General features: G+C 39.2%; 1 protein-coding gene across 5 annotated transcripts in view; it reads left to right on the top strand.

Annotated features, from left to right (window-relative positions):
* Positions 1-27,672, top strand: part of Aebp2 (AE binding protein 2) — a 220,777-nt gene that overhangs the window by 111,654 nt on the left and 81,451 nt on the right. For 2 of the 5 annotated variants that reach the window (XM_078015134.1, XM_078015132.1), the window contains 2 exons: positions 10,462-10,561; positions 10,856-12,847. The exons of 1 other annotated variant lie outside the window; for it this stretch is intronic. In XM_078015134.1, the coding sequence (XP_077871260.1) occupies positions 10,462-10,561; positions 10,856-10,966 (211 nt within the window). In that variant the 3' untranslated portion in view covers positions 10,967-12,847. Of the gene's footprint in view, positions 1-10,461; positions 10,562-10,855; positions 12,848-18,675; positions 18,755-19,643; positions 23,588-27,672 lie in introns of those variants that run through there. 2 more of the 5 variants (XM_078015133.1, XM_078015136.1) reach the window with 2 other exon arrangements.

The raw sequence follows: 27,672 nt of genomic DNA, 5'->3' as shown, positions 1-27,672 counted from the left end.
CTCACTACCATGAGCTGTCAACCCCTCTGTTTTAGTCAGGTATTTCTCCAATGTGACTAATAGACTCAAACAGAACAACTGTAGAGGAGGAAAGGTTTATTTAGGGGCCCCCCATCGTTTCAGAGGTCTTAGTCCATAGAAGACTGGCTCCATTCCTCAGGGCTTAAGGTGAAGCAGAACATCATGGCGGAAGAGGGTGAAGGAGGGTAGCAACTCACATGATAATTAAAAAGCAGAGAGAGAGAGAGAGAGAGAGAAACTCCACTTGCCAGATACAAAATATATACCCCAAAACCACGCTCCCAATATCCCACCTCCTCCAGCCACACACTACCAGCCTTCAGTTACCACTCAGTTAATCCCTCTCAGAGGATTAACTCACTGATTGGGTTAAAATTCTTAAAACCCAAACATTTCTCCTTTGAACCTTCTTGCATTATCTCACACGTGAGCTTTTGGGGGATACCTCATATCCAAACCACAACACACTCTAATAATTAGCTTCATCTAATCCCCAGTTCAATTACAATTGCTGTGTAAATTTCAGTTTAATGTGTGTACAGACATGGCTCCCTTTCGAGATCTTTTCCCTTTTCTCTCTCCAGACCCTAAGTTCTAAATCCCTGAGGCTGATATGATTGTCCTTTGTCAGAGTGAGAAGGAACTGCTTCACTGGTCTTGCCTTGGTTTGTTTCACTAGGCAGTGAATGGAAGTCTGTATTTCTTTGGTTCACACCACACATCACTTGGCAGAAAGGATATCTCTCAAATTGAGCTGAGGCCTCTTTAACTTACATCAAAAGGTCTATGCCCTGCACATGGCTTCCTGGCAGGTGGACACCCATGAATACCCATAAGATACCCATGGAAAATTCTGGATCTTCTCCACCCACTCAGGAGCTACAGGCCCACCAAAAGGCACTGTTTCTAACTCCTCTTTTGTAGAGATATAGCCTGTTGCTTCTTCAATTCTCTTGCTGCCTTATGACCCCCAGTGCTTCTACATGGCTGTGCCTTTCAACATATTTCTGATTTGAAACAGAACACATGTTCTCTTTGGAATTTTACAATTAAAGTTTTTTGGTATAGTCTCCCTTCCATGGCGAATGGCCACCCTGTAGTCACTAAGCGGTTTCCTTCTTCTAAGTTCTTGTTTTGCTTTTTCCTGCTGAGAGATTTCTTTGACCCTTTGGGGTGATGGATGAGGAAGCAGGAAAAAAATTTGTTCCTCCAGATTGTATCTACCTATTGCAATATTTCACTGTCTCACCTGGACAGGGTGGAGGGAGCAATTTCTTTCTGACCTTTGAGATGAATGTGGGATATTTTTCCCTTTGTTTTATAGCCAAGTATTCTCTGCCGAGTTGAAGCACTTCTATAGGGCAGGTGGGAAAGAGCATGTCAATTAATACTTTAAATTGTCACCATGCTGTATACAATTAAATAAGCAACGTAAACAAAAAAATAGAGCACCTGAAAGCCAATCATTTCTTCTTTAAAATTCATTTGAAAGCAGTTGAGACAGAAGATGTCTGAAGTTCTTTAAATTTTTTTTCTTTAACTTTCTAGTTTCTTAGTAATAATAACTACTATATTCTTTGATTTTTCAAGAATTAACCCAGCAGCACAGGGTCATTCACCATCCCCTTGTAGACTAGCCATAGTAAGGAGGTTTTCTTTTGGAAAACATGCCAGTTAGTGGTTGTCTGTCTGTCTCTGTCTGTCTGTCTGTCTCTCTCTTTTTTTTTTTTTTTTTTTTGAAGTACTAGGGATTGAATCCAATGACACTCACTCCACCACTGAGCTATATCCCCAGCCTTTTCTATTTTTTATTTTGAGAAAAAGTCTTGCCAGGCTGGCCTTGAATTTGTAATCTCCTGCCTCAGGTTCCAGAGATGCTGGGATTATAAATGTGTACCATTGCGCCCAGTTGAATTTCTCAAGAAAGGAAAGAGGAGAGAAATTATAGAAAACTTACTTAGGATGAGAAAAACAGGATCTTTGTGTAGGTGAGATGAACTTGACCTGCTAACATTCAATATAACACTGAGGGACGGGACAATGACTCTTGGGACCTGGAGAAATTTTAAGAAACATCCATCCAACCCTTTTATAAAGTAGATGCCAAAGAAAAGCTACTCTGGATAGTGATTCACGTAAAAACTTTACCAAATAGGCGAGCCTCAACCTCTGGTTAATAGGAAAGTTTGAGGACTTTGTAAAAGGAGAAGAATTTGTAGGGGTGGGGGGTCAGTGAGAGACTTCATAGGGAAAACTTCTATATCAACTGGAGCTGGTGTGTGTGTATGTGTGTTACTGGGAATTGAACCCAAGAGCACTCTACCACTGAGTTACATCCCCAGAAATTTTTATTTTTTATTTTGAGACAGGATCTAGCTAAATTGCTCAGGCTGGCCTTAAACTTGCAATTTTCTTGCTTCAGCTTCCCCAGTAGCTGGGATTACAGGAATGTGTTATCACATCTGGCTAAACTTGAGCTATTTTGAAGGCCTAACTCTGTCAAAATCAAGTTGAAATGGGTACTGTTGCTTCATCCTTAGAAATGAGGGAATGTGGCAAGTGCAGTGGCACGGGTGTATAATCCCAGCAATTAGAGAGACTGAGTCAGGAGGATTGCACTTTTGAGGCCAGCCCCAATAATTTAGCAAAGCCCTAAGCAATTTAGTGAGATCCTGTCTCAAAAAATATAAAGAGCTGGAGATGTAGCTCAGTGGCAAAGTACCCTGGGTTAGATTCCCAGTACCGGAGAGGGAGTAGTTGCTCAGTGAGGGAATGTATCATGATATATCCAGGGGAACTAGCTGAAATTTCAAGTAAGAAACATTCTTGGAAAAACCCTAGAAGAAGTCCTTTATTTCTTACCTTCCAATCTACCAACCCCTCATTCATCTGTACCCACTCTCTCTGCCTGTCCTCACTTTTAAACATTCCAGCTTCCACCTCTGCCACTTCCTCCACCTGGATTCTGGATTCTAGACTTTCTCATCTTCTCATGGATTCTCCTGCACCAGAATTTTCTTCTCTTTTCTGACACTTAAGCTGCTGGAGTATATCCCATTAATTGACACAGGAGCTTCTCTTTTTTACCTTATTGCTCACAACATCTTTCAGATAACCTTCTTTAAAGAGTTGCCTGCAGCCATTATCCACACTTCCTCAGCTCCTGCTCTCCTTCACTATGGCTCCAGGCAATGTCTGTCCATGCCACCTCCCTGTGTCTTTATCAAGGTCACCAATGATATCCATGGAGCCAATCCCTGAGTCACCATTAGGTGACTCAAATAGCATTTGAGGCAGTTGATAACTCCCTTCTTTTTCTTTCTTCCACACTTGTGTGACCACCACCCCAGCCCATCTCCTAGTTGTCCCATGGGGATTATTGCTGTTTCATATCTGCAGAAGCATTCCCCTCTTTCAGTCCTTATAGTCTGGCTTTGGAAGGGAAAGACCTTCACCAGGCAGACCTGCTAGAGATTTGGGGAGTCCCCCAGAACCTGTTATCTGAGTGCCCACACCTCTCTTCTTTTTCCCCTCTGGTGGAGGAGTCATAGGATGCCTCCTGTTAATTCTGTGAAGTCAGGCTGGATACTGAGAGCCTCCATTTATTTTTCCCCATAGTAGCGCCCTGAAATGTTTAAAGCTGTGTCCCTTCCCTGACCTTTCTAAGTAGAGCCAGCTGTTAATATCCATGTGCTGTCTGTGGGGATTTGATGTATCTTTGGTGGAGGGGCTTGCTCACCATCTGTGAAGGTTAGCATGCACCATCTTGGGCATGTGTGGGCTGCTGTGGCATGCATCACTCAGCTGCTGGGTGGGGGTTGCAGTTAAAGCATCCTATAGGGTTCATGAGTGGGCTTCTTGTTAAAGTCCATGAGCCACTCAGTAGAGTTTATGGAGAGATTTTGAGTTGGAGATAGAGCCCTGGGCCTTGTGCATGCTCTGAAAATGCTCTGTCACTAAGCTGTACCCCCAACCCTTATGGCCAGTTTTTGAGATCCTTGTGGTAGTGGCTATAGTCCCTTCTTGCTGCTTCTAGCTGCCCCCAGTCTATTCAGCTCTGATCATCTGCTCAGCAATCCGGGTGGGGTAAGGCAGAGGTGGGTCTCTTGAGTGGTATCTCAAGAGGCCAGGAAAGCTGGATACTCATTCTATTTTCACTTTCCTCTGAACAAGAGATTGCTGGCCAACAGGGTCTCTCCTGGGACTGTGTTGTGCTGCCTTTGGGGAGTGGTAATGAGGATTTGTACAGGCTAATTTTTTTTTTTTTAACCAGAGGATGGGCCTCTCACAGTACCCCACTCTCCTAATCAGAGTTCTTGGACAGGGATGGAGGAATTTGTTGAACCAGATGTTTTTCTGTAGTGTTTTTCTAATAAGAACGCATGAGCTCTCTTTCCCCTATGGTCATATAAGGAGAGTGCTGGATGATTGATCTATAGCCAGAAAATATCCAGGAAAATAATCCTTGTGCTTTGTTTCCCACATCATTGTAAGTGACATTTCTCAGTCATCTTCATTGCTTTGAGAAAAATAGAGCTAAAAATAACCAAAATATAGAGAGTCTTTTCATTTAATTTCCTTTGAATAGGGTTTGCGAATCAAAAGAAAGGGTCTGCTGGAATCTAAATGCTATATAACTAGTACTTTGAGGAAGAATACAATTGTTTTACCTGTTGCCTTAGGGAAACTAGACTAGACTAGGGCATCTGGGCTAGCGGAGCAGAGGTATTAGTAGAGATCAGACTTAGGAGGAGGTACATTCTCATTTGGGGAACCAGGTGGAGAGGAGTAGATCAGCATTAGGTTACCCGATGAATGTCACCGGTGATGGTCTTGAGGCAGCCAGTGGGAGCCAAGCTGACGCTTGTAGGTCATTTGTTACTCTTGGGGGAGCAGCACATGCTGCAGGGGTCACCTGCCCACACTGAGACTTTGATAAACTCTAGCAAAATGTTCCAGTCTGTGCATATCAAGTGTTCCATGTACTTCTCTTTATGTTTTTCCTTCCCTGTAAACAGGAGAGGAATCTTAAAATCCAGAAGAATGATTTGTTTTTCCCCATGTAATGAGCAATATTCTTAACCCCATCTAGTAAGCAATCTCTTCTTTTCCCATTAATCAAATGACATCACATGTAAAATTTCCATATATAAATGGGCCTGTTTCTGGTGGATCACCATTTATAATGGTGCAGATCATGAGCATAAAAGGAAAAGAAGCTGTGGAACATACCCATGCTATCATCTGCCTGTGGTGGACAGGCAATGTGGGACTGAGAGACTGTGTTGAGCCTATGTGGTTCTCACATCTGGTAGATAGCACATATGAGACTTTGTTAATTTGAGTAGAGAGAATTGGAGGACATGGAAAAGCAGGATAATATTCATTTTGTTCAGGTAAAAAAGAAAAAATAAGCTGGGAAAAATGAGAACAGAGTACATGGGTTACATAGACATTTGGGGAATATTCTGAGAATGTTATGGGTTAAGTAGGATTTTAAGAACTTGCCTGGGAATTTAGTGATTGTTTCTATGAGAAAATGTATTCCAGCTTTCAACTCAGGATATCTGGAACACATCTCCATTTGTCACAATTCCAGAAGGATTCACAGGAATTTCACTTACTCTCTAATCTGATCTCAAAGAAAGGAACTGTACTCCTTTAACCCATTAAGTCCCGATTTTTCATTTCTATGACTATTTCAACAAAATTGACAAAGAGGCATTAAAATAAATTGGAAACAATAATCTAGAGCTTATAGAACCTTTATATATTTTTTCATATGTATGGGAATATATATATATATATTTTAAAACACTTTAATCATTCATCTATTACTATTAGAATAGACCTCTAAAAACATAGTAATTACTTTGAAGTTACCAATTGTTGCACAATTTAAGTTTTTGTAGGTGTTCAACATCTGGGATGATGGAACAAGATGGGTTAAACTGAGGCACCACAGCAGAAGCCTACCCAAAACACATGGTAGGCAGGAGTGATTTTTATCCCCATGGAGAAAGGAAATTTTATAGCAATGAGAGTAGGGTCTCTAGTGCTAGGGTGATATCCAAACTTATCTTTTTGGAAAGAAAAGGAGCTTATAAACTATGGAAACAGAGCCCAAAGCTCAGGACTTGGTGAGAAAGTGGGCCAGATTTATCCAGGAGGCTGCATGTGAGACTTGGCTTCTTCCTGTGCTGGTAGGGGCTTCAAATGTCTGATAATATTGCTGGAGCCTGGAAAGTCTTCAAAATCTACCTGGCACAAAATTTGACACTGATGTAGTATCTCCTTTCCTTGTCATTCTAGGCACAAGTGAGACTGGATTGATGCTTGGGCATATCCTCTGTGTTTGTGGAATGGGATGGACTGAGCTTGGCTAGCACCTGACAGTTCGTCTGTGCAACCAGGGAAATTATTTCCTGGTTTAATTGGTTAGAACATGAAACTAAGATAGTGTTTGATATGTCTTGCACAGATTTGGCTCAGAAAAATCTTAAGCATATGCTAAAAGTGGCTAAATTTTTTCTCTCTATATATTGCCTACATGCAATAATTTTGTTCTGGGAACATAATATATGTATGTTATGCATATAGTACGTATGTAATATACATGTTTACACACACAGTCATGCTCTGCATAATAATGATATTATTATCATTTCAGTGAGTGAAATTTACCTTTTTAATCATTGTGTTAGAGTGTATGTACTCTTTCTACTTATTAAAAAAAGTTTGCTATGAAACCATGTGGCTTGCTGGTTTTGCTGGTAGCAGCCTCATCCATCTTGTATTTACTGGGTATATTGATTGCATCAAGAGGTGATGTTAATTGACCTATACCATCTAGATTTGCATCAGTACATTCTATGATGTTCTTACAATGATGAAGTTGCCTAATGATGCATTTCTCAGAATAACCCTTAGTTAAGTCACACACACACACACACACACACACACACACACAAGGTGTTGTGGAAAAAAAGATTGATACCCACTCTCTTTCTCCTCTGTTTCTTTTATTTGTTTTTAGTTTTGTAGTACATCAAATCAAACCCAGGGTTTCACTTTTGCTAGGCAAGCACTCTACCATTGAGCAACAGTCCCAGCCCACTATTCTCTTTGCCTGCCTATATTTTCTTTGTTTTAACAATTAATTTGATAGGTTAAAGATACTTTTCAATTACTGTAAACAGGAGGTTCATGTTTACACAGTTTTCCCAGTTGGAATGCTCTGTTTAACGCAATGTTTTCATAGCCTACACTGTTTATTTTACATTCAGAGGTGTGGGCACATGGAAGCCATTTGCAGAAAATATCTGATTACTTGTACAATTGATATAATGTGGAAACGGAGGGCAGAGGTTTAACAAGTTTTCTTTCTAAAGCGGGTTATATAATCTTTCCTTTTATAACTATGGACAAGTGCATTTTTGAGGAAAAGGAAAGGGAGCTATGGAATGTAATGAAGAGAGAAATTTATTGTGTCTCTGAAAATTTGTAACACCCAAGATTTACACAGATAAGAATGTTTACAGTGATCATTTTGGATCAAATTCTGATGAGAAATGTTTAAGACTATTTCACCTCTGCATTGAAAAAATAATGATTGATTATAAGAGTGTTATGTGTTCGCTGGGACTTCTCAGCACATCTGCTACTAATGATGGATTACAAGATCCTTCTAACTTCTCTATGTTCCATTTCTCCCTCTCCCAATCAATCTGTTGTACATCCTGTCACCAGAGAGATCTTTAAAACTGCAGGTCTGACCAGGGCTCTTCTGTCTTAAAATGTTATGATGGCGGCTCCCTCTTGTTTCTAGAAGGGGTTAAATCTTAGATCTGAAACTAAGGCTGAAACTTAGGCTGAAACTAGCTGTAAAGTATATACACATATATATATTTTGGTGCATATGTGAAAAAAAAAGAGACATGTACTATTGCCAGGATTTAAAAATAGGAGAATTTGACAGAAAAACCTGGATGGTCTGCTGTTGTTAAATAAAACTAGAAGTTCTGGAAACACTAGCTTCCATTTCTTTTTATAATAATTTAATGATTCCATTTGGAAGGGCATGATTCCCCAGTTTTCCATAGTATCCTATGCATTCGATCTTTCTTTTTCATTGACATGTTCTCATTTTGTTCATTTAAATGATCTGTTTGGTATTTACAGGCATTTAAAATTTCAACTCTTAGAATTGGACTCAATTTGGACTGCTTAGCCTCATATATAAGCAGCATCTAACTCAGATTAACTCTGTGTGTGTGTGTGTGTGTGTGTGTGTGTGTGTGTGTGTGTGTGTGTTAATTACTTGGGATTAAACCCAGAGGAACTCTACCCCTGAGCTAGCCCTTTTTATTTTTTGTTTGAGACAGAGTCTCAATAAATTTCTAAGGCTGGCCTTGAACATGCAATCCTCCTGCCTTAGCCTCCTGAGTTGCTAGGGTTACAGGTATATACCATCATGCCCAGCTGATTAGACTAACTTTTTACGGCTTATTTATCACATTTTCCCCCTTGAACTTTAAATTCCAAAAATATAATTTCCCCTAAGACACTGTAATTTTACCATGCCTTTCTGTATTTTATATTTATTTATTTTTATGTGGTGCTGAGGATTGAACCCACCTCCTTGCACATGCTAGGCGAGTGATCTACCACGAGCCACAATCCCAGCCCCCATACTTTTCTATATTGAGAGACTTCTCCATTGACCAAAATATTATTTCCTTCTGGAAAGTGTTTTGTGATTTCCTTAGAGTTAAGCATTCCTTATTTTTGGTTTTACTTGAGCATAAAACCTACTTCCATTGTTGATTTTAAATTTTATGAATATAAAATATAGTTTGAAATATATTTTATGTTAATTATTTGTGTAAAATAAGGAGGCTTTCTTTTGTGAGCAGCAGGTGTAAAATTTCTTGGGGGAGAACGGAACCTGTGAAGCGGCGTGGTTTTGATAAGCATGTTCAGAAGCTGGAGCTGACTACCAGGGCTGGGTAGTCCTAGGATTCAGGGAACCAATCTGGCCTCGATGCCTGAGTTTCTGTTAGGAAAATTAGATAGGAGTTTATGGGCTGGGATCAGAGGGTAAAATTAAGAAGACAGGAGATTTGAAAGGAGGAGAGACATTTCAACGAAGGATTTAAAGTACAAGCCACCAGAAGAATAAATATAGAGTTCATTAAAAATTAGTAGAGGTTGACCCTAGAAAATTAAATCACTGGAAAACAGGTGAAACAGAGAGGTTGCCTTCCACTGTTTGTGATTTTTAAAGATCAAATGCAGAGACTGGTGGTTTAGCTCAGTGGTAGAGCTCTTACCTAACCTGCACAAGGACCTGCATTCAATCCCCCTTATTGCAACAAATAGAGAAATTTCAAATGCATGTAACATCTCGATAAATTTTTTAAAAATTATATTTAGGAAAAAAAATGTAGCAATTGTGTGTAATGTGATTCTTTTCCATGGACCCACAAATCTCCATAAAGAACAAAAAATTGAAAAATCATTGTATTCATTGTAATTATTTTTATTTTTTTATAAAAATCAGCAAAGAAGCTGGGTTGAATACAGTTGGCCCTCTGAATCTGTGGGCTCCACATCCATGGATTTAACCAACCTCAGATATAAAATATTTAGGAAAAAAAGTACATCTATACAGAACATAGACAGCTTTTTTTCCCCTTGTCATCCTAAACAATACAGTGTCACAACAATTTACATTGTATTGTGTATTCTAAGCAATCCAGAGGTGATTTAAAGCATATGGGAGGATGTGCTTAGGTTGTATGCAAATACTCTGCCATTTTATATAGGAAACTTGAGAGGCCCAGGTTTTCTGTTGCAGTGGGTCTGGGACATGATTCTGCATGGACACTGAAGGGTGATTGTACTGGCTGAGGTGAGACCAGCAGAGTCGGCTTGTGAAGGGAGGAAAATAGCTAGTATCTCAGCTACATTTGTTTTTTTCTAAATGTAATCTTAAGTTGTCAAACTAATGCTTGTACTTGAAAATATTAGAAGGCTTGAGATAAAAGAAAATCATATTCCTCACCCTGGTGTTTTCCAGCTTCAGTCCTATCCTTTAGGATCAACTTCTTTAAAATTTTTTAATCTTTTAGTTCTTCTGGTGGTGGTTTTCATTCCACTCCATCATAATATGGCAGACGGCATCACATGGCAAGACAGTGTGAGACAGAGAGCACCATTCATCCTTTAACAGGAATCCACTCCTGTGACAATGGCATTGATCCATTTATGACAGCAGAGCCCTCACAACTGAATCACTTCTCAAAGGTTCCATATCTCATTACTGCTACATCAGAGATGAAGTTTCTAATGCATGAACTTTGGGAGCCACATTCTAACCATAGTGAGGCTGGTTTCTCACTCTTGCCCTCCATGTAACTCTTGTTTCTGATGTTCCAGGCCTTCCCGGGTCCAGCTGGGCAGACTCTCTTCATTCTTATCCACAGCCCTCTCTATGTCCATTCCATGCTGTAGGCTACTCTGCCCTACATCATCAGCTGTGAGTCTTCTGCCTTCTAACTCCCAGAAATTTGTTAAAATTCTCTACGAACGTTTTCCTTCTCTCCCACACTCTCTGTTGTTTAGTGTTTATACCTTTTATTCCTGTACTACCATTTTATTATGGTTTTCCATGGGAGAGGAAATAAAGATGCACAGCCCACTCTCTTTTTTAATTTTTTTAATTTTATTTTATTTTTAATTATTTTTTATTTTATTTTTTATTATTTTATTTTATTTTATTTTTTATTTTACAGAGAGAGAGAGAGAATTTTAATATTTATTTATTTTTTAGATTTCGGTGGACGGCGGACACAACATCTTTTGTTTGTATGTGGTGCTAAGGATTGAACCCGGGCCGCATGCATGCCAGGCGAGTGTGCTACTGCTTGAGCCACATCCCTAGCCCCAGCCCACTCTCTTGAAGAGAAACTAGTACATTTATTTGCCCATTTTCAGCTCTTAATTAGTGTGTGCTCTCCTTAACAGCAGGGAACATTATTATTCATTTTTATAAAGCTGGAGTATGTCAGCCACTAGTCAGTAAAACAGAAGCCAAACTAGAGATTTCAACAGAGGGAATTTAACATAGGGATTGTTTGCACGGGTGTTGGAGAGTAGAGAGAACAAAAAGAGGGCACTGAGATAATTTGGAAATTACTGAAGAAACTTAATCAACTCTAGTCACAGCAGGGGAATGAAAGGGCGGAGATCAGTGTTAGGAAAAATGAAAATCTCAGAGTAGGATGCCTGTGTATTGGAGCTGAGGCTCCTGAGGATGGCTATGACTGGATTGTAGCTGGAATCTCTGAGGGCCTGAGATGAGACTGATAACAGGACCAAAATTGCTCAGGCAAGAACTAGCTATTGTAGCTGGGGGTAAGTGCCATTTAAAAGAACACTAAACACAAGGTAAGAAGGAAGTTGCTTGTCTTATTCTGCCTTCCAGTTTCTCTGTAGTGCAGAATTTAACAGGAACCTGCTATCAAAGGAGGCTAGGATAGTTTGCAGAGTCCCTGTCCCAGCATGTGAATCTGGAGTTGAGAGAAAATAGCAAAGAAAGAACACAGAAGACCTGGCATAAATCTATATTTCTAGACAAAATCTTTCTTGTGAATTATGGACTTGCCTGCCTAGATGCCTGCCTTCCTTCTCTTTCTTTCTGTGGTACTGGGGATTGAACCCAGGGCCTAATACATGCTAAGCATGTATTCTACCACTGAGCCAAACCAACACTTTCCAGACTTGTTTTTTGTTTGTCAATCATTACTTTTTTGTTGTCCCATAGGAAGATCAAAGGAAAATACAGAAAATTAGCAAGTCAGGTTTTGTTTTTTTTTTTTTGGGTTGGTGCTGTACTCCCTAAATACTTCATGTCAACCTCAAATTGAATTAAGAAAACGGGAATTGTTGTTTTCTAAAGGAAGGGCATTTACTAAAACTGAATGGATCATTTTTTACCAAGACTTGTCTTCTCATCTTCAGCATTGTCCAGCACTGAAGCTCAAACAGGAGTTATTCTTTACAACTTATTCTCCCTCAACCCCTACATCCCAGTCACTGAGTCTTGTCATTTTTACTGTGTAAGGTCTCATCTTCTCTCCCAGATTGCCTTTGCTATTTATTGCCTCAATCATGCCCTGATTGCGTGTTCTATCGACCACTTCGTCTTCTATTACCACCCATTTGGGTTCCAACTGCTGTTTTATGTTTCTGTTGATTATAGAGTGATTTTTAAAATTGTACAAATCTGATTAGATCAATGTTGAGGTTATATCCTTATGGATAATAGTGTTAGATAAAGGTGCAATTCTCAGAGGGTAAAATAGAGGAGGAAAAGCTTTCTTCAGCAAGTGTGACTGACAGAATGTAGAAAGAAAAGAGGACTGAATATGCCCATGAACATGTTGAAATTACTGCATTCTCATTTTGTTCAAGGGTTCAAGGATGGTATGGAAAAGTAGAAGAAAAAGATTGATCTTGATGCTTCAAAATTGAAAAGGTGAAATAAAAAGAACATGAGGTAAAAATTGAAAAGAGAAGAAAGAAAAATTTAGAATCATAACTTTTGTTTCTAATGAGTTGGCAAGCAACAGGGTTTTGCATCAGTGTAAAGGAAATTATTTTTAAAATAAATCCCAGAAGTGTCTGTAACTATCCCATAAAAAAGATGTAAAGAAAAAGATCCTAGTTGATATTGTAAAGGAGAGGAGAAAATGTAGAACAGGAAATGAAGTTATGATTCCCTTTTGAAGTTCAGGAGAAGACCAAAGAAAGTTACAGGAAATTTTGGAGAATTGCTCTGTGTGTGTGTGTGTGTGTGTGTGTGTGTGTGTGTGTGTGTGTGTGTGTCTGAATGAATTCATTAACAAGAGAAGTGTTGCCATTTTCAAGAGCCTGGGATGGCAGTTTCTGACATCTGCAAAATGATCCTGAGGCAAAAAACAGTGCAGAAGTGGCTGGAGGCGTGAAGTATGGACTATGGGTTAAGTTTTCATTCTGCACAGTTAGGTCTGGTATATCCTCTATTTGAAAATAAGAGAATTAAAAATAAAGTAAGAAAAGCATGGAAATTGACAGATGGTAGAAGACAAATGGCATTACATCTCACTCTATTAGGAATAGTTATAGGTGAACTAATTAAAAATCAAACCAAATCAAAGAACAGAGGCAAAGCCTCATTTCCTGAGCTAGGAAATTTACCTTTTCGAGTAAGACAAAAGATTTATGGGAAAGAGGCTGTAAATCTATTAAAAATTGTCTGGCACAGTGCTCCATAAGCATTTGAAGATGGTGATAGGAAAAATCAGAAAATAGCTAACATAAAATAGCTGTTTCATTGTGATATGGCTAAAAGTATTGCCATCAAAATGCTTTGAGTTTAGGGCTGGGGTTGTGGCTCCACGGTAGAGCGCTTGCCTAGCATGTGTGGGCACTGGGTTTGATCCTAAGCTCCAAATAAATAAATAAATGTTTTTAAAAAAATGCTTTGAGTTTAGATACATTATTTAAAAAATCAAAAACAAAACCAGGAAAACATTTTACTATAAACACATACTAGAATTGATAAAGGAAGTTTTTTTGGGGGGAGAGGGGGTCAGGTAACCAGAGACTGAAACCAAAGTGGCTTACCTAATGAGCCACACCCCCAGCCCTTTTTATTTTTTATTTTGAGTCATAGTATCAACGAAGTTGCTTAAGTCCTGGCTGAGATGCTTAAGGCCTGGCTAAGATGTTGAGGCTGGTTTTGAACTCGCCATCCCCTGCCTTAGCCTCCTGAGCTGCTGGGATTACAGGCACACACCATTGTGCTCAGCATAAAGAAAGTTTCTAATCAAAAGAAAACCCTGAATTTCAGTTTACAGATGGGTTATAACAAATTTCACTGTATGTAATACAATGACTGGTTTGCCTAGAATCACCTGGCTAAGGTGGCCTGAGCCCTGGTGAGGCTGACTTAGCCAGGAGGAAGGAGGTTCTTCTTCTAATTTGTCTCCTTAGAGGGAAAATGTTTTGTAATTCGATGACACAGAGGGGATGATTTTTCCCTATTAATTAAAAGTGTTACACAAAATTAATATAAGGATAAAGAGGAATCCTTGGGTAGCTGCCATAGGACTGTTATGGTTTGGATATGCAGTGCACTCCTGAAACTCCTGTCTTAATGCAGGGATGTCTAGAGTTGAAATGATTGGATTGTGAGAGCTGTAACCTAGTCAGTTCATCCTAGTTTGAATAGACCGAATGGTACCTGTAGATAGGTGGGACATGGCTGGAGGAGGTGGGTCACTGGGGGCATGTCCAGGAAGGGCTCCTCTTCCCTGTGGTCCTCTCCTCCCTCCCCTCTGCTTCCCAGCTGCCGTGTCCTGAGTAGCTTCCCTCTGCCATGCTCTTCTACCATGATGTTCTGCCTTACCTTGATCACAGAGAAATGGAGTTGCCCCACCATGGACTAAATCTCTGAAACTTGGAGCCAAAATAAACTTTCCTTCCTCTAAGTTTTTCTTATTTATCAATTTGTGCCTTATGGTTGTGGTAGGCAGATGATGGTTGTTTACTTCTACAAACAAGGTATAGAGTCATCCCACCTTAGCACTAAAATACAGTAGCTTATGGAAAACTACTGTTTTATAAAAATGGAGTAACACAGGTGAAGGGAGATTATGGAAACTACTATTTTTTTTCATCATGGAGTCGTGCAAAGCAGGGCCCCATCTACATTCTGCCCATGTGCTGGACTTTGTGTGAAACTGAATTTAAAATTGATGGACTAGTTAATCTGGTGGAGGAAATTTCAAGGCAGTACAGCATTCAGTTAGTGGCATTTTGCTGGCAACATTTATCCAGCTTTACTGTGAGAATCAGGAGTAGAAAGCAGAGAGGGAGGATTTAAAAAACTTGCAGTTGGCCAGAAAAGTACAAGGAAACTGGTACCAAGAAGGGTGTGGTTGTTGAAGAAGAGATTATAGTCACTGAAGAGATGTACTTTGCACAGAGATAATAGGAAAGATGGCTTGAGGGCATCTCAGGGATTTGCAAGACCACACCCATTACAGGCTCCAGGGTATCAAAGGGAAAATTTCTTTGAGAAGACATCACAGAGGAGCGGGGTATCCTGCTTGTCCAGGGGGGCCTACCAAGTTGTCTCATCATGTTTAGCCACCCAGGCACTCAGAGGCTACTGCAGCCATGATTCCAGGAGGCCAGCTACTATTTGAGCTGATGGCATCATCCATGTGGTTCTGGTTCTGTAGGAATGAGGGTTGCTGGAGTTAGGGGCTGATTGGGGCTTCCATTAAGATTTCAAAAGAAGACCTGGGAGGCCAGGCAAAGTATAGCAGAGTTGGAATGCCTGCAAGTTGTCCCTGAGAAGGCAATGCATGGAGCTGTGAAAGTGAAGCTGAACTGGAATAGAGACCCCAGGAATTATGAGATGACAGTAGCATGGGCTATCTGCTGAGAAAAGGTGCTGTCTGTGAAGAGACCCAGGCTTAGGAGAGCCTACGTGTGCTGCAACTGACAAGGCCAAAGGGGCGGGGCTGCCCAAGACCTCTGGAGAGAACATCTTGCCACTGTGCATCCTAGATGCTGTATGTAGAGTTATGGGACCTGTTTGCCTGGCTGGGTTTTGATTTTGCTTTGGCCACATCTCTTCTTTCTATGCCCCTTTTCCTCCCTTTTGGAATAGGAATGTTTACTCTGTGCCATTGTATATCAGATATATATATATATATATATATATATATATATATATATATATATATATATATATAATTGCTTTTTATTTTTATAGGGCCTTGCAACCAAGAATTTGCCTGCAGTCTCAGGCAATGTTGTGAGTATGGGACTTTTGGAGATGAACTGAATGCATTTTGCACTATGAGAGGGACATGAGCTTTTGGAGACCAAGGGTGGAACATTATTTTTCAAATATGAGGTGCCTCCCCTCCTCTCCACCGCCAAGTCTCCTGTGTTAATGTAGGAATATTCAGAGGTAAAATGATTGGAATGTGAGAGTTGTAGTCTAATCAGTACATTTTAGTTTGAATGGACTGGGTGGTAAATGTAGGCAGATAGGGCATGGCTGGAGGAGGTGGGTCACTGGGGGCATGGCCTGGAAGGGTTCATCTTCTCTGTGGTTCCTTCTTTTTCTGCTTCCCTGCCTGAGCAGTTTCCCTCTACGATGCCTCTCTGTCATAATCTTATGCCTCATCTTGGGCCCAAAACAATGGAATCAGCCCATCATGGACTAAATCTCTGAAATCATGAGCTACAATAAGATTTCTTTCCTCTAAGTCGTTCTTGTCAGGTATTTTGGTCACAAAAAACTGAGTAATACATGGACATTGATCTAGAAATATGGAGGCCCAAGCCTAAGTCCTTCTTGTGTCACTATTGAATGTGACTGACTTCTCCAAATCTCAGGGTCCTCATCTGCAAAATCTTATCACCTGAATTACTCCATAATGTTGTTGTGAACATTAAATATGATAATATATGAAAAGATGATTTGTAAACTAGGAAATGTCTTTCAGTCTTCATTCGGTGAACATGTATTGAGCACATAATATGTGGCAGTTATTTTGTTAAGTTTTATGATACAAAGCTGAAAGAGACAGTTATTCTCCTTGGGGAGCTCACTATCTATGGCGATGTCAGATGAGCCCATAAATTATAATGCATTACAATATATAACATAAAAGATGGTAAGGGCTTATGAAGATTGAGGGACTTTCTTAATGTAAGATTCGTAGACCTGTAGTGCCACTCTTTGGAAGTTTACATGATTAGATGATGACTTCTGATCTGTTGTACTACATGTATCCAGGTTAGGAAAGTGGAAAGTGGGGAGCCACCTCTAGTGTAAAGTTAGCTTTGTACAAATTGGAAGAGTAATCTTTTCTAGACAGATAAATTACAAAATGTGGCCATCCTCCAAAGACCAATCAGAAAAAGGTATCATTTTTGGTGGATCAGTTTAGCCCTAGCCAGGGCACAAGAGAGCTGGATTGAAATCATCTCGTATACTATAGGGGCCACTGTTTCAGGCATAACCTGAGTCAGTAAACATGATATCCTGGCAGCAGTATGTTTTTGTGGTTGTTGCATTTGAAGATGATAATTTTAAAAAATCATAGCAGAATATAGCTTATGTACACATATGTGCAAGCAATTTAGGAAAGAATTTGTGAACTTGGCCTACATAAACAGACTGATATACTCCTGGGAGGGATGGGAACACTTTGCAAAAACTGGGAAAAACACTTGCCAACTTTACCATATGATCTTAAACAAATTTTGTAGAGCTGTATCAGAGCCCACATAGGAACCCAGAAACTCTCAGTAGGTAGAATACAGGAAATTTCTTGCAGCTATTGGTCACAAGGGTGATGAAATTGCTGGGAAGTCAAACAGAATATGTGAGCCTACTCAGATATTGGCAATGGAAAGAATCTAATATCATGCCTTGGTGGGAGTGATGGGGGCAGGAATTAGTGTTACTGGAGCCCAGAGGCCAGGATCACTCTAAGGAAAATGAAGCCACAGTAGCCTGGGCAGAATGAGCTGGCACACAGAGAGACAGTGTCATTACTGGAGATGTTGCTAAAGGCAGTTAAGGAGAGCAAGAAGTCCCCTTGTTTCTCCTTTCCTTCTCCTCTTCAGTTTTCTTCTAGTACCTTTCCTGGCTGATCCCAGATCCTCCAACTATAGAAAGCCTTGGTAATTAGCCTGCCGGACTTAGCCCCCTATTATAGAGTAGGCTTGGAGGGAGAGGAGGAAGCACACCTGAGGGCCAATAGGCTGAAGACTGGTACAACAAAAGGAAAAAAGAAGAAGAGAAGAAAAAAAAGCGAGACTAGTTGAATAACCATGAATGACCCAAATGTTTCCTCCCTCAAATAAAGCTTTATTAACAGAAACAACATAGAGGAAGGATTTCAGATTTGCCTTTAAAATATATCAATTATGGCTACAAGTCCATAAGTCAAAGAACAGAGAATGACAAAACAAATAAAACATCTAAAACATGAAAGATGAACACTTGGTTGCTTTCATTGAGACTTGCTGGAATAGATCTAAGACTATGGTCTTAAAAAGTACATGTGAGGGCTGGGGATATAGCTCAGTTGGTAGAGTGCTTGCCTCCAATGCACAAGGCCCTGAGTTCAATCCTCAGCACCATTAAAAAAAAAAAAAAGTACATGCATACCATGGAGATCAAGGTAGGTTTCCCCACTCCAGCTCCAGGAAAGAGGTGGTCTCTGAGATGTCTCAGAAACAGCCATTACTCACTGTGTGAGCCCCTGTGGTCCTTAGTGCTCCTAGAGGTAAAATGAAATCTAGTTGTGAATCAAGATGCTTAGTGCCAATATCCTACTAAGACAAGACTATCTTGTCTTTCTTTAGATTACCCAGTTTGTATCTGGAATGTCCCTCAAGGACTTGTGTGTTGAAGGCTTGGTCCCCAGCTGGTGGCACTATTGGGAGGTGGTAGAAATTTTAGGAGGTGGGACCTAGGTGGAGGAGGTGGGTCATGGGGGGGTGTGCCTTTGAAGGATATATTTTTGTCCCTGAACATTTCTTTTTCTTCTTCTCTCAATTTTTCTTTCTCAGTCTCTCTGTATCCTGGCCATTGGGAGGTACGCAGCTTTGCTCTACAATACCCTCTTCACCATGATATTCTGCCTCACCACAGGCCCAGAAACAACAGAGCCAGCTGACCATGAACTGAAACCTCTGAAAGCATGAGCGAATTAATTGTTCTTCTTTACATTGATTTTGTCAGGTTTTTTGTCAAAAGTGATGGGAAGTTAGCATACCTACTCTGCTCACTCTTATGCAAACATCTTCTAAGTACTATCTGTCCAATAGAATTTTCTGTGATGATGCAAATGGTCTCTCTGTGCTGTCCAGTGGGGTAGCCACTAACCACATGTGGTCACTGAGCACTTGAAATGTGGTATTGAAACCGAGGAATTGCATCTTGAATTTTAATTTTAATTATTTACAACTTTTTTTTTTTTGTATTGGGGATTGAACCTAGGGGTGCTTTACCACTGAGCTACATCTCTACTCTCCCCCCCTGCTCTTTTTTTTTCATTTAAAAATTTTTTTGTTACTTTAATCTGGTGTGGAATGTGACCACTAAGTTACAAATAATTCCAAAACAATGTGGAATCTACATTAGAAAAAAGAATTAATACTTCCAGGGCCTTTTATTTTTTATTTCGAGACAGGGTCTCACTACATTGCTCAAGCTGGCCTTGAATTTGTGATCCTCCTGTCTCAGCCTCCCAAATCTCTGGGATTATAAGTGTGTACCACAGGCACCTGGCAATTATTTACAATTTAAATTTAAATTTGCACATGTGGCTAGTGGTTACTATGTTGGATAGTGTTTCTCTAAGGTATTGAGACTGAGCCTTTTATTTTCTCACTGGTTTATTCCACAAAAGGAAACATCTTTCCTGTGCCTTCCAAGTAATCTCCGGGATAAGTTAATTAAGTCAAACCAGTAAGGTACATTGAAATTTCACCGAAACTGCAGTCTTTGTTGATAATTCTGCTGTTTATGTCCCTAGTGCTTCATGCAACTGGAGAGATTTTCAGCTTCTCTTGTTGATGAAATCAGGGGAGACAGAAGCCCTGGTGGAAAAGTCCCTTTTGTGTGATTCCAGGAAGGGTAAGCACAAAGCAGCCCTCTAATCGTTTCAGGGCCACAGAATAGTGTGGAGGCATCTGGAAGGTTTTTTGTTTTTTTTTCCCCTGAGAGAGGCACAGAAATGGCTAAGTGGGAACTAAACCATCTCAGAGGCTGTTGTCAAAGAAAACAGCCAAAGCCCCAAACAAAACAGTAACAATTCAGAACCAAGACAAGGTACATCCCATAGGATGCCAGTGGAAGGCCAAGTGAGCCAGAAACCTTCTTGTGGTACAAAATCATGCTTCTTCATAGGGCCACCTGAACTGTATTATCCCCCTCTGGATAAAAGGACCAGAGAGAAAAATCTTGGATAGACTGGACTTAATTTAAATTGGGAAAATGCAAAAGTGACCAAAGTTATTCCCCCAGAGAACTCAAGTTACAGAGCAAAATGATAATGGTTAAATAATAGTTATTCTTGCATGTGGATACCAGGACCATGATCAAGTATATTTATAGCAGCTTTGGTGGTAATGGTAAAAGCAGAGAGAGACGGGGGGTGGGGAACATGCAAGCATGAGAGAGTAAAATGGTAAAATAAATAAAATCTTCTAAATAGAAGAATGGATAATGTGTGGAATTGCCATACAATGTACCTGATATATCACAGTGAAAATGAACTACCTCTGTGTCAACCAGTGTGGCTGCATTTCCAAGATGTTGAACTGGGGAATCAGGTCACAAAAGTATGCATAAAAATATTTTATAAAATAGTGGTTAACACTGAGTGATACTGGATCACAGTAAGTGGTTGTAACTATGTAAAACAGTGGAGGAGCCAGGTGTTGTGGTGCACGCTTGTAGTCCCAGAGACTTGGAAGGCTGAGGCAAGAGGATCACAAGTTCAGAACCAGCCTCAGCGACTTAGTGAGTCCCTGTCTCAAAGAATAAAAAGGGCTGGGGATGTGGCTTGAGATTAAGCGTTTTGGGGTTCAGTCTCCAGTACCAAAACAAAACAAAAGCAAATAAAAAATCAGTGGAGGAGTGAGGCAAAAGTCCAGACAGTCAGTCCCTTTGGGACACGAGAGTAGGATCTAGGAGTAGCCCACTGGGGTTTCTGTGGTGACAGCAAGGCTCCTTTTGTTAACCTGTGTGGTGATTATTGTTTTTATAATTAGAAAATTCAAAACACTGAGCGAATAGTATATGTACACCAGGATGTAATTTCTTTAGAATTTATTTATTTTTGTTTTTATTTTTTCTTTTCTTTTTTTGTGGTGCTGCGGATCAAACTCAGGACCTCACACATGCTAGGAAAGCACTCTACTACCAAGTTACACCCCCACTCCTGTGAAGTTTAAAGTCATGTATTATTTCTAGGCATATTAGAAGTATAAAGTACACCTGAGTCGAGAATAGTGGTGAATTCAAGGGAGAGAGAACAAGGTATCTACAGAGTTCACCAGGGCTATGGTTAAAGTAGTCATTTTCATTTTTTATTTCTGTAGCCGAGTGGCATTTGTTATCTTTTTGTGTGCCTGAAATATTTTGCCAAAATAATAAAAAGCAACACCTGGTGTGGTTTCACTGGAGGATCTGTGGGGAACTCAGACTGCAAGGGCCCAAGAGGGAAGCACAGGAGGAAAGATGACTGCCAGCTCACCTCCAGGTACCTTACCGCTATAAGATTCAATGCAATTCCCATCAAAATTCCAATGATGTTCTTCATAGAAATAGAAAAAACAGTCATGAAATTCATTTGGAAGAATATGAGGCCAGAAATCAATAGCCAAAGCAGCCCTTAGTAAGAAAAGCAAAGCACGAGGCATCACAATACCAACCTTAAATTACACTACAGAGCTGCAGTAACAAAACAGCATGGTATTGGCCCCCAAAGAGGCAAGAAGATCATTGGAACAGAATAGAAGACACAGAGACAAACCTACAAAAATACAATTACCTAATACTTGATAAAGGTGCCCAAAACATACATTGGAGAAAAGATAGCTTCTTCAACAAATGGTGCTGGAAAAACTGGAAATCCATATGTCATAGAATGAAATTTAATTCCTATCTCCCACCCTGCACAAAAATCAACTCAAAGTATAACAGAGACCCATAAATTAGACCAGAAACCCTGCTCATAGTAGAAGAAAATGTAGGCCAAATACTGCAACATACTGGCTCAGGGGCTGGCTTTCTTAACAAGACTCCTAAAGTGCAAGTAGTAAAACCAATAATCAATAAATGGGATGGCATCAAACTAAAAAGCTTCACAGCAAAGGAAACAATCGAGAACATGAAACAAAAGCCAGCACAATGGGAAAAAATCTTTGCTACCTTCAGCTCAGATGGAACATTAATTTCCAGGATATAAAAAGAACTCAAAAATCTTAACACTAAAAACACAAATAATCCACCAGGTGGTGACGAACACCTGTAATCCCAGTGATTTGTGAGGCTGAGAAGGAGGATCTCGAGTTTAAAGCTAATCTCAGCAACTTAGTGAGGCCAGTGAGAACCTGTCTCTAAATAAAATACAAAATAGGGATGAGGATGTGGATCAGTGCTTAAGGCCCCTGGGTTCAATTTCTGGTACCAAAACAAAACAAAACAAAATAACCCAGACTTCTATGATTATTAGTTCTAGCCCAAGTTTATTTAAGTTTCAAGGACTAAATTAAATGGGCAAAGGAACTGAATAGCTATTTCTCAGAAGAAATACAAATGTAAACATGTACCTTACCATTAACCAGTTGCTAAGATTAGAAAAGAAGTTTATGGAAAATGTGGGTTCAGAGCAGAGACAGCACCAGGGTTGTGCAAGTTCTGCTGGATTGGAGAAAGCAAGAGCCCCAATACCTCTGTTCATTTGTTGAACACATTCTTATTGACTTTTTCCACCTGGAAGACTTTGGTCTGCTCATCTATTTTGTGTGTCTTCTTCAACAAGTAGACACTAAACTTGAAGGAATTGAAAATTTCCCAAAACAATCCATGTAAAATAGGTAAGGGGTTATTAAAAGCCCACTTAGCATCGTGTAGTATTGTTTGCGTATTTTGTGAAGGCAGTCTAGGACAGGAGTTAAGGGTATGGGTTTTAGAAACATACTGCCTGAGTTTCAGTTCTAGTTCTCCCAATTTCTAGCCGTGCATTCTTGAGCTAGTTGCCTAACTTCTCTATGCCTTATTTCCATTGTCTATAAAAGCGTGACTGACAGTAGTTGGCTTATGTATGTGTTGGGAGGAAGAAATGAATTATTGTACATAAAGATCTCAGAACACATACTATGTAAGGATTTCTATGATTCTTAGTTCTAGCCCAAGTTTATTTAAGTTTCTAGGGCTAAATTAATACCTTAGAAAACATGTCAGATATTATCATAGCAATTAACCAATTGAGGATATGAGGATATGAAGACATGAATGTGAGGAGCATTTGGTGGGTCTGGGACAAGGGAAGAAGATAATCAGGTAGAACCAGGTAAAGGGATAGAAATTAGACAGATTAAAAATTTACCAGTGGACAGTGAACACGTTCATTGTGTATAAAAACTCTTCTTAGCACTCTTCAAGGGAGGAATATTATCCTTGCCATGTTGCTCCTGTATGTTTTCCTCTTAGGAGAGTGTGAGTTTGGAGTTTTTTGTTCACATATTGTATTTTTGTAATGATTGGGATGGATAGAGCTAGGTATGAAGAAGGGAGAAGGTAATGGTTTATCACTTAGAAAGAACAGTAAAAGTCATCAGTAGCACCCATGGGTCCAGATAATATATTCTGGAAATGGGATGTGAACTTGTTTTGCAAAAGAAAAAGGAAACACAAATTCTTGTGTGAATTTGTTCTGATTCACAATAAAAGGAATTTATAGATGTTTGACCATCTAGTTCTCTGCTTTATTTGCTGATAGTGAGGCCCAGAAAATATATAATTTGTTAATTTACATTTTTTCCCATATTTGTTTATTTCAGTATCTAGAGATCTGAAAATTTGAGGCAATTTTCTACAGCATGTATTTTATCTAGGATATTTTAATACCATTGAAATTATTTATATTTTATATTTTATTTTTTAAAATCATTCATATTTTAGATGCATATGTTGCTATACTTTTGGGTCATTCAAAGAAAGATGAATTGTTGTCCTCCTCATTAGTCTTCGCAGTCTATGTCAGAGGTTTTTTTTATTTATTTGTAGTTTTGTATGGACAGAATGCTTTTATTTTATTTGTTAAGTTTTAGGTGGTGCTGAGGATCGAATTCAGTGCCTCACACGTGCAAGGCAAGAGCTATACCACTGAGCTACAATCCCAGCCCATGTCAGAAACTCTTCTTTAGAAATATGACATTTTTCTGTAGTTCTCAAGGTCAAGAATTTAAAATTAAATTTCTAGAGAAATATAACTTATTTTATAATTTGATGCATGATTCTTTAGACTGGCTAAACTTTTCATCCTATTCATTCAGTTATTATCAAAGGCCTAATTAGTGTCAGTCATGACTATGAAGACACTGAAGCTAATAACAGATTTTTTGAGGAACATTTTATGAGGTTGTGACTTAGTGGTTTCTTGAGTCATTGTGATCATTGGCATTGACTTGACACTTTCTGATTTCTTGGACTGTGTGTTTTCCCACACGGTTGTCAATCTGAAGTGGTTCTTTTCTCGTGAGAAATGCCAGGTCACTGGGCACTGTTAAAAAAAACTTTATGGTGATTGCAGTTGGAAAGTGTTTTAGACAGGAAGTGGCCTTAACATGTCCCCTCATCTTATTTTACTTGATTTATTTATCAATTGTTTTAGTCATTTTAAAAATATTTTTTGAGAGAGACAGAGAGAGAGGGAGAATTTTTTAATATTCATTTCTTAGTTTTCTGTGGACGCAACATCTTTATTTTATTTATTTTTTGTGTGGTGCTGAGGATCGAACCCAGCGCCCCGCGCATGCCAGGCAAGCACGTTACTGCTTGAGCCACATCCCCAGCCCATCAATTTTTTTAGTCTTGAAACCAAGAAATCTTAGTATCCATCTTAGTGTGTGGTCTCACTCAGGTTTGGAAGGAATGACTTGGCAGGACTTTGAGAAATGTTAAGAGCTCCTTTGGATCATGTATGTACTCAACATAATGGAAAACTGGCACTAAACTCTCAGAAATTGCAGCTAATTTGTAAGAATAACGAGAAGGGATCTACCAGAGTGAGTGTTTCACTACCTGGAGATGGTGTAGCTTTTAAAACTTAATTTAAGAAAGAAATCACTAACCACAGCACTAACAGACACTTTACCAGGACAGACATTTCTAATTAATTCCTAGGCCATTAAATGTGTTGTAGGCCAATCCAGATGAGCAGTAAAATTAGAGAGGAGTAATGGAGAAAATTTTTCTTTTTTGACTCAGCATAACCCGTCATACTTTTCCACTCTTTTGGTTAGAAAACACAGTTGCAAAAATGGCTAGGAAAATTTTTCAAGTATTAAATGTTCCCTGTATGGCTATTAAAATAGAAATTCCATCTGTGTATTACACAGAATTAAGTGTTTTTTTTTAAATTTAAATTTTTGGTACTGAGGATTGAACCCAGGGGTGCTTTATTACTGAGCCACATCCCCAACCCTTTTTATTTTTTATTTTGAGACAGAGTCTCACTAAGTTGCGTAGGGCCTCACTAAGTTGCTGAGTCTGCCCTCATACTTGTGATCCTCCTTCCTCAGTCTCCAGACTTGCTGTGATTACAGGCATGTGCCACCATGTCTAACAGATATAAGTGATTCTAAGGAATATAATAGCTCTTAATGTTCCTTCAGTGGTTCCTTTGTTCCTTTAACTTCCCACAAAGAAGACTAAACTAGTGATAGTTTCTGAGTTTGGCTACAGCTGACCCTTTAAATTCCATGTTCCCACTGCTCATGTGAATCTGCTTCCTAACCTAATTCTTCACCCTCTTTCCTCCCTTCCTCTGTCATTCATGCAATAAGTGGTAAAAGCAGAACAAAAACTCAAGCTTTGAATCCGGAAAGATGCAGTATTAGCAAATTAAAATGACAGCAACAACAACAGGTTTGGAATGAGAAGATGGGAGCTTAAGGTGCAACTTGTTAAGGTGCACTTCTTAGTTACTCGACTTTGGATCTTTTACACAAGTGATTTTGCTTATCTTTAAGAGGCACATTCTTCTCTGCCCAGAAACCCCTGAGTGTTACACTTTAGAGTTTCACAAGCACTTCTTTGACTTGTGGGTTAGAAAAACTGACTACTGTGCCTTCACTATTCTCATGAAGTACTCTTAATAGAAAATATCAGTCTCTATTATCAGTCAAGAAAACCATGATTTCAGACTTCATTGCCCAATGAATGGAATGGTTCTTTCTCTACGTTGAAATTCTTTTGACCTTATAAATTGGCTATTATGATATCTTCATTTTATGAATATTCAGAAGCTTATGACTTCTGAATGCACTATTTCTAACTATACTGATTAATACACACTGTACTAGTGTATTATTAGTGCTACACACAAAAGTGGAAAGTCAAAAGAATGAGGTAAAAAAAATTAATAGCACATCTCATATTTTGTTCTTTTCTGTCTCCAATGGATCAGTTGATTTACTTGGTTTATTTCCTGGAGTGTATGCAACCCACATTGGAAAATGCTCTTGTAAATTATGAAGAAAATATTAATAGCAGACTATATTTATCAAGAACATATAAAGTCTTGTCATGTGTTTTTGTGACTCAATTTCTCTTGTCCAAATCAAACACTGATTTCTAAGTACACATGTTAAGACTTACAGCTTTTTGACATGATTCATTCTGCAGGGAGAATTGATAAAATGAAGCAACATGAAAAGGTTGAAGATATTAATATCATTAAACAGGGATGAGAGGTGGGAGGGAAAGGGAGTGAGAAGGGAAATCGCATGGAAATGGAAGGTGATCCTCAGGGTTATACAAAATAACATATAAGAGGAAAGGAGGGGTAAGATAAGATAATACATGTGGAAGAAATGATTTACAGTAGAGGGGGTAGAGAGAGAAAAGGGGAGGGTAGGGGAGGGGAGGGGAGGAGGGATAGTAGAGAATAGGATAGACAGCAGAATACATCAGACACTAGAAAGGCAATATGTCAATCAATGGAAGTGTAACTGATGTGATACAGCAATCTGTATACGGGGTAAAATTGGGAGTTCATAACCCACTTGAATCGAACTGTAAAATATGATATATTAAGAACTATGTAATGTTTTGAACGACCAACAATAAAAAAAAATAAAATAAAATGGAATAAAGAAGACAGAATGCTCTTGTTAAAAAAAAAGATATTAATATCATCTAAAATTTGTGAGGTGCTTTAACATGAAGCATATAGACAAAGTCCCTATGCATCGGACTGTCAATGATTGAAGACTGCTATAAGACTGAATATTTGTGTTCCTCCAAAATTCAGATTTGAAATCTAACCTCCAGTAAGATATTGGAAACTCTAGGTCTTGAGAGTGGAGCTCTCATGAATGGGATTTGTGCCCTTATAAAAGAGGCATTAGAGAGCTCCCTTGTCCCTTCTGTCTTGTGAGGATATAGCAGGAAGATGGCCATCTATGAACCAGGAAGCAGACAGACTCTCAAAGACATTTTATCTGTCAGTGCATTGAGCCTGGACTTTTTAGCTTCCAGCACTATGAAAAATAAATTTCTGTTTATAAGCCCCCAAATTTATAGTATTTTTATTACCCAAAAGGGGAGGGTGCTGTTATAGCAAACAACTAAAAATGTGGAAGCAATGAGTAATGGGTAGAGGCTAGGAGAATTTTGAGGCACATACTAGAAAAATTCTATGTTGCCATGAACAGACCTTTTAAAGGCAATTCTGGTAAAGGCTGATTAAAAAGAGACAGGATGGGGGCGTGGAAAGTGGTGGGGGCGGAGAAGAACTGTAGAGAAACTTTCAATTTTCTTAGAGACAT

The sequence above is a fragment of the Ictidomys tridecemlineatus genome, chromosome 6, assembly GCF_052094955.1.
Source record: "Ictidomys tridecemlineatus isolate mIctTri1 chromosome 6, mIctTri1.hap1, whole genome shotgun sequence".
NCBI classification, from domain to species: Eukaryota; Metazoa; Chordata; class Mammalia; order Rodentia; family Sciuridae; genus Ictidomys; species Ictidomys tridecemlineatus.
Note: the sequence above shows the minus strand (reverse complement) of the source record. Positions and strands in the feature narration are given on the sequence as shown.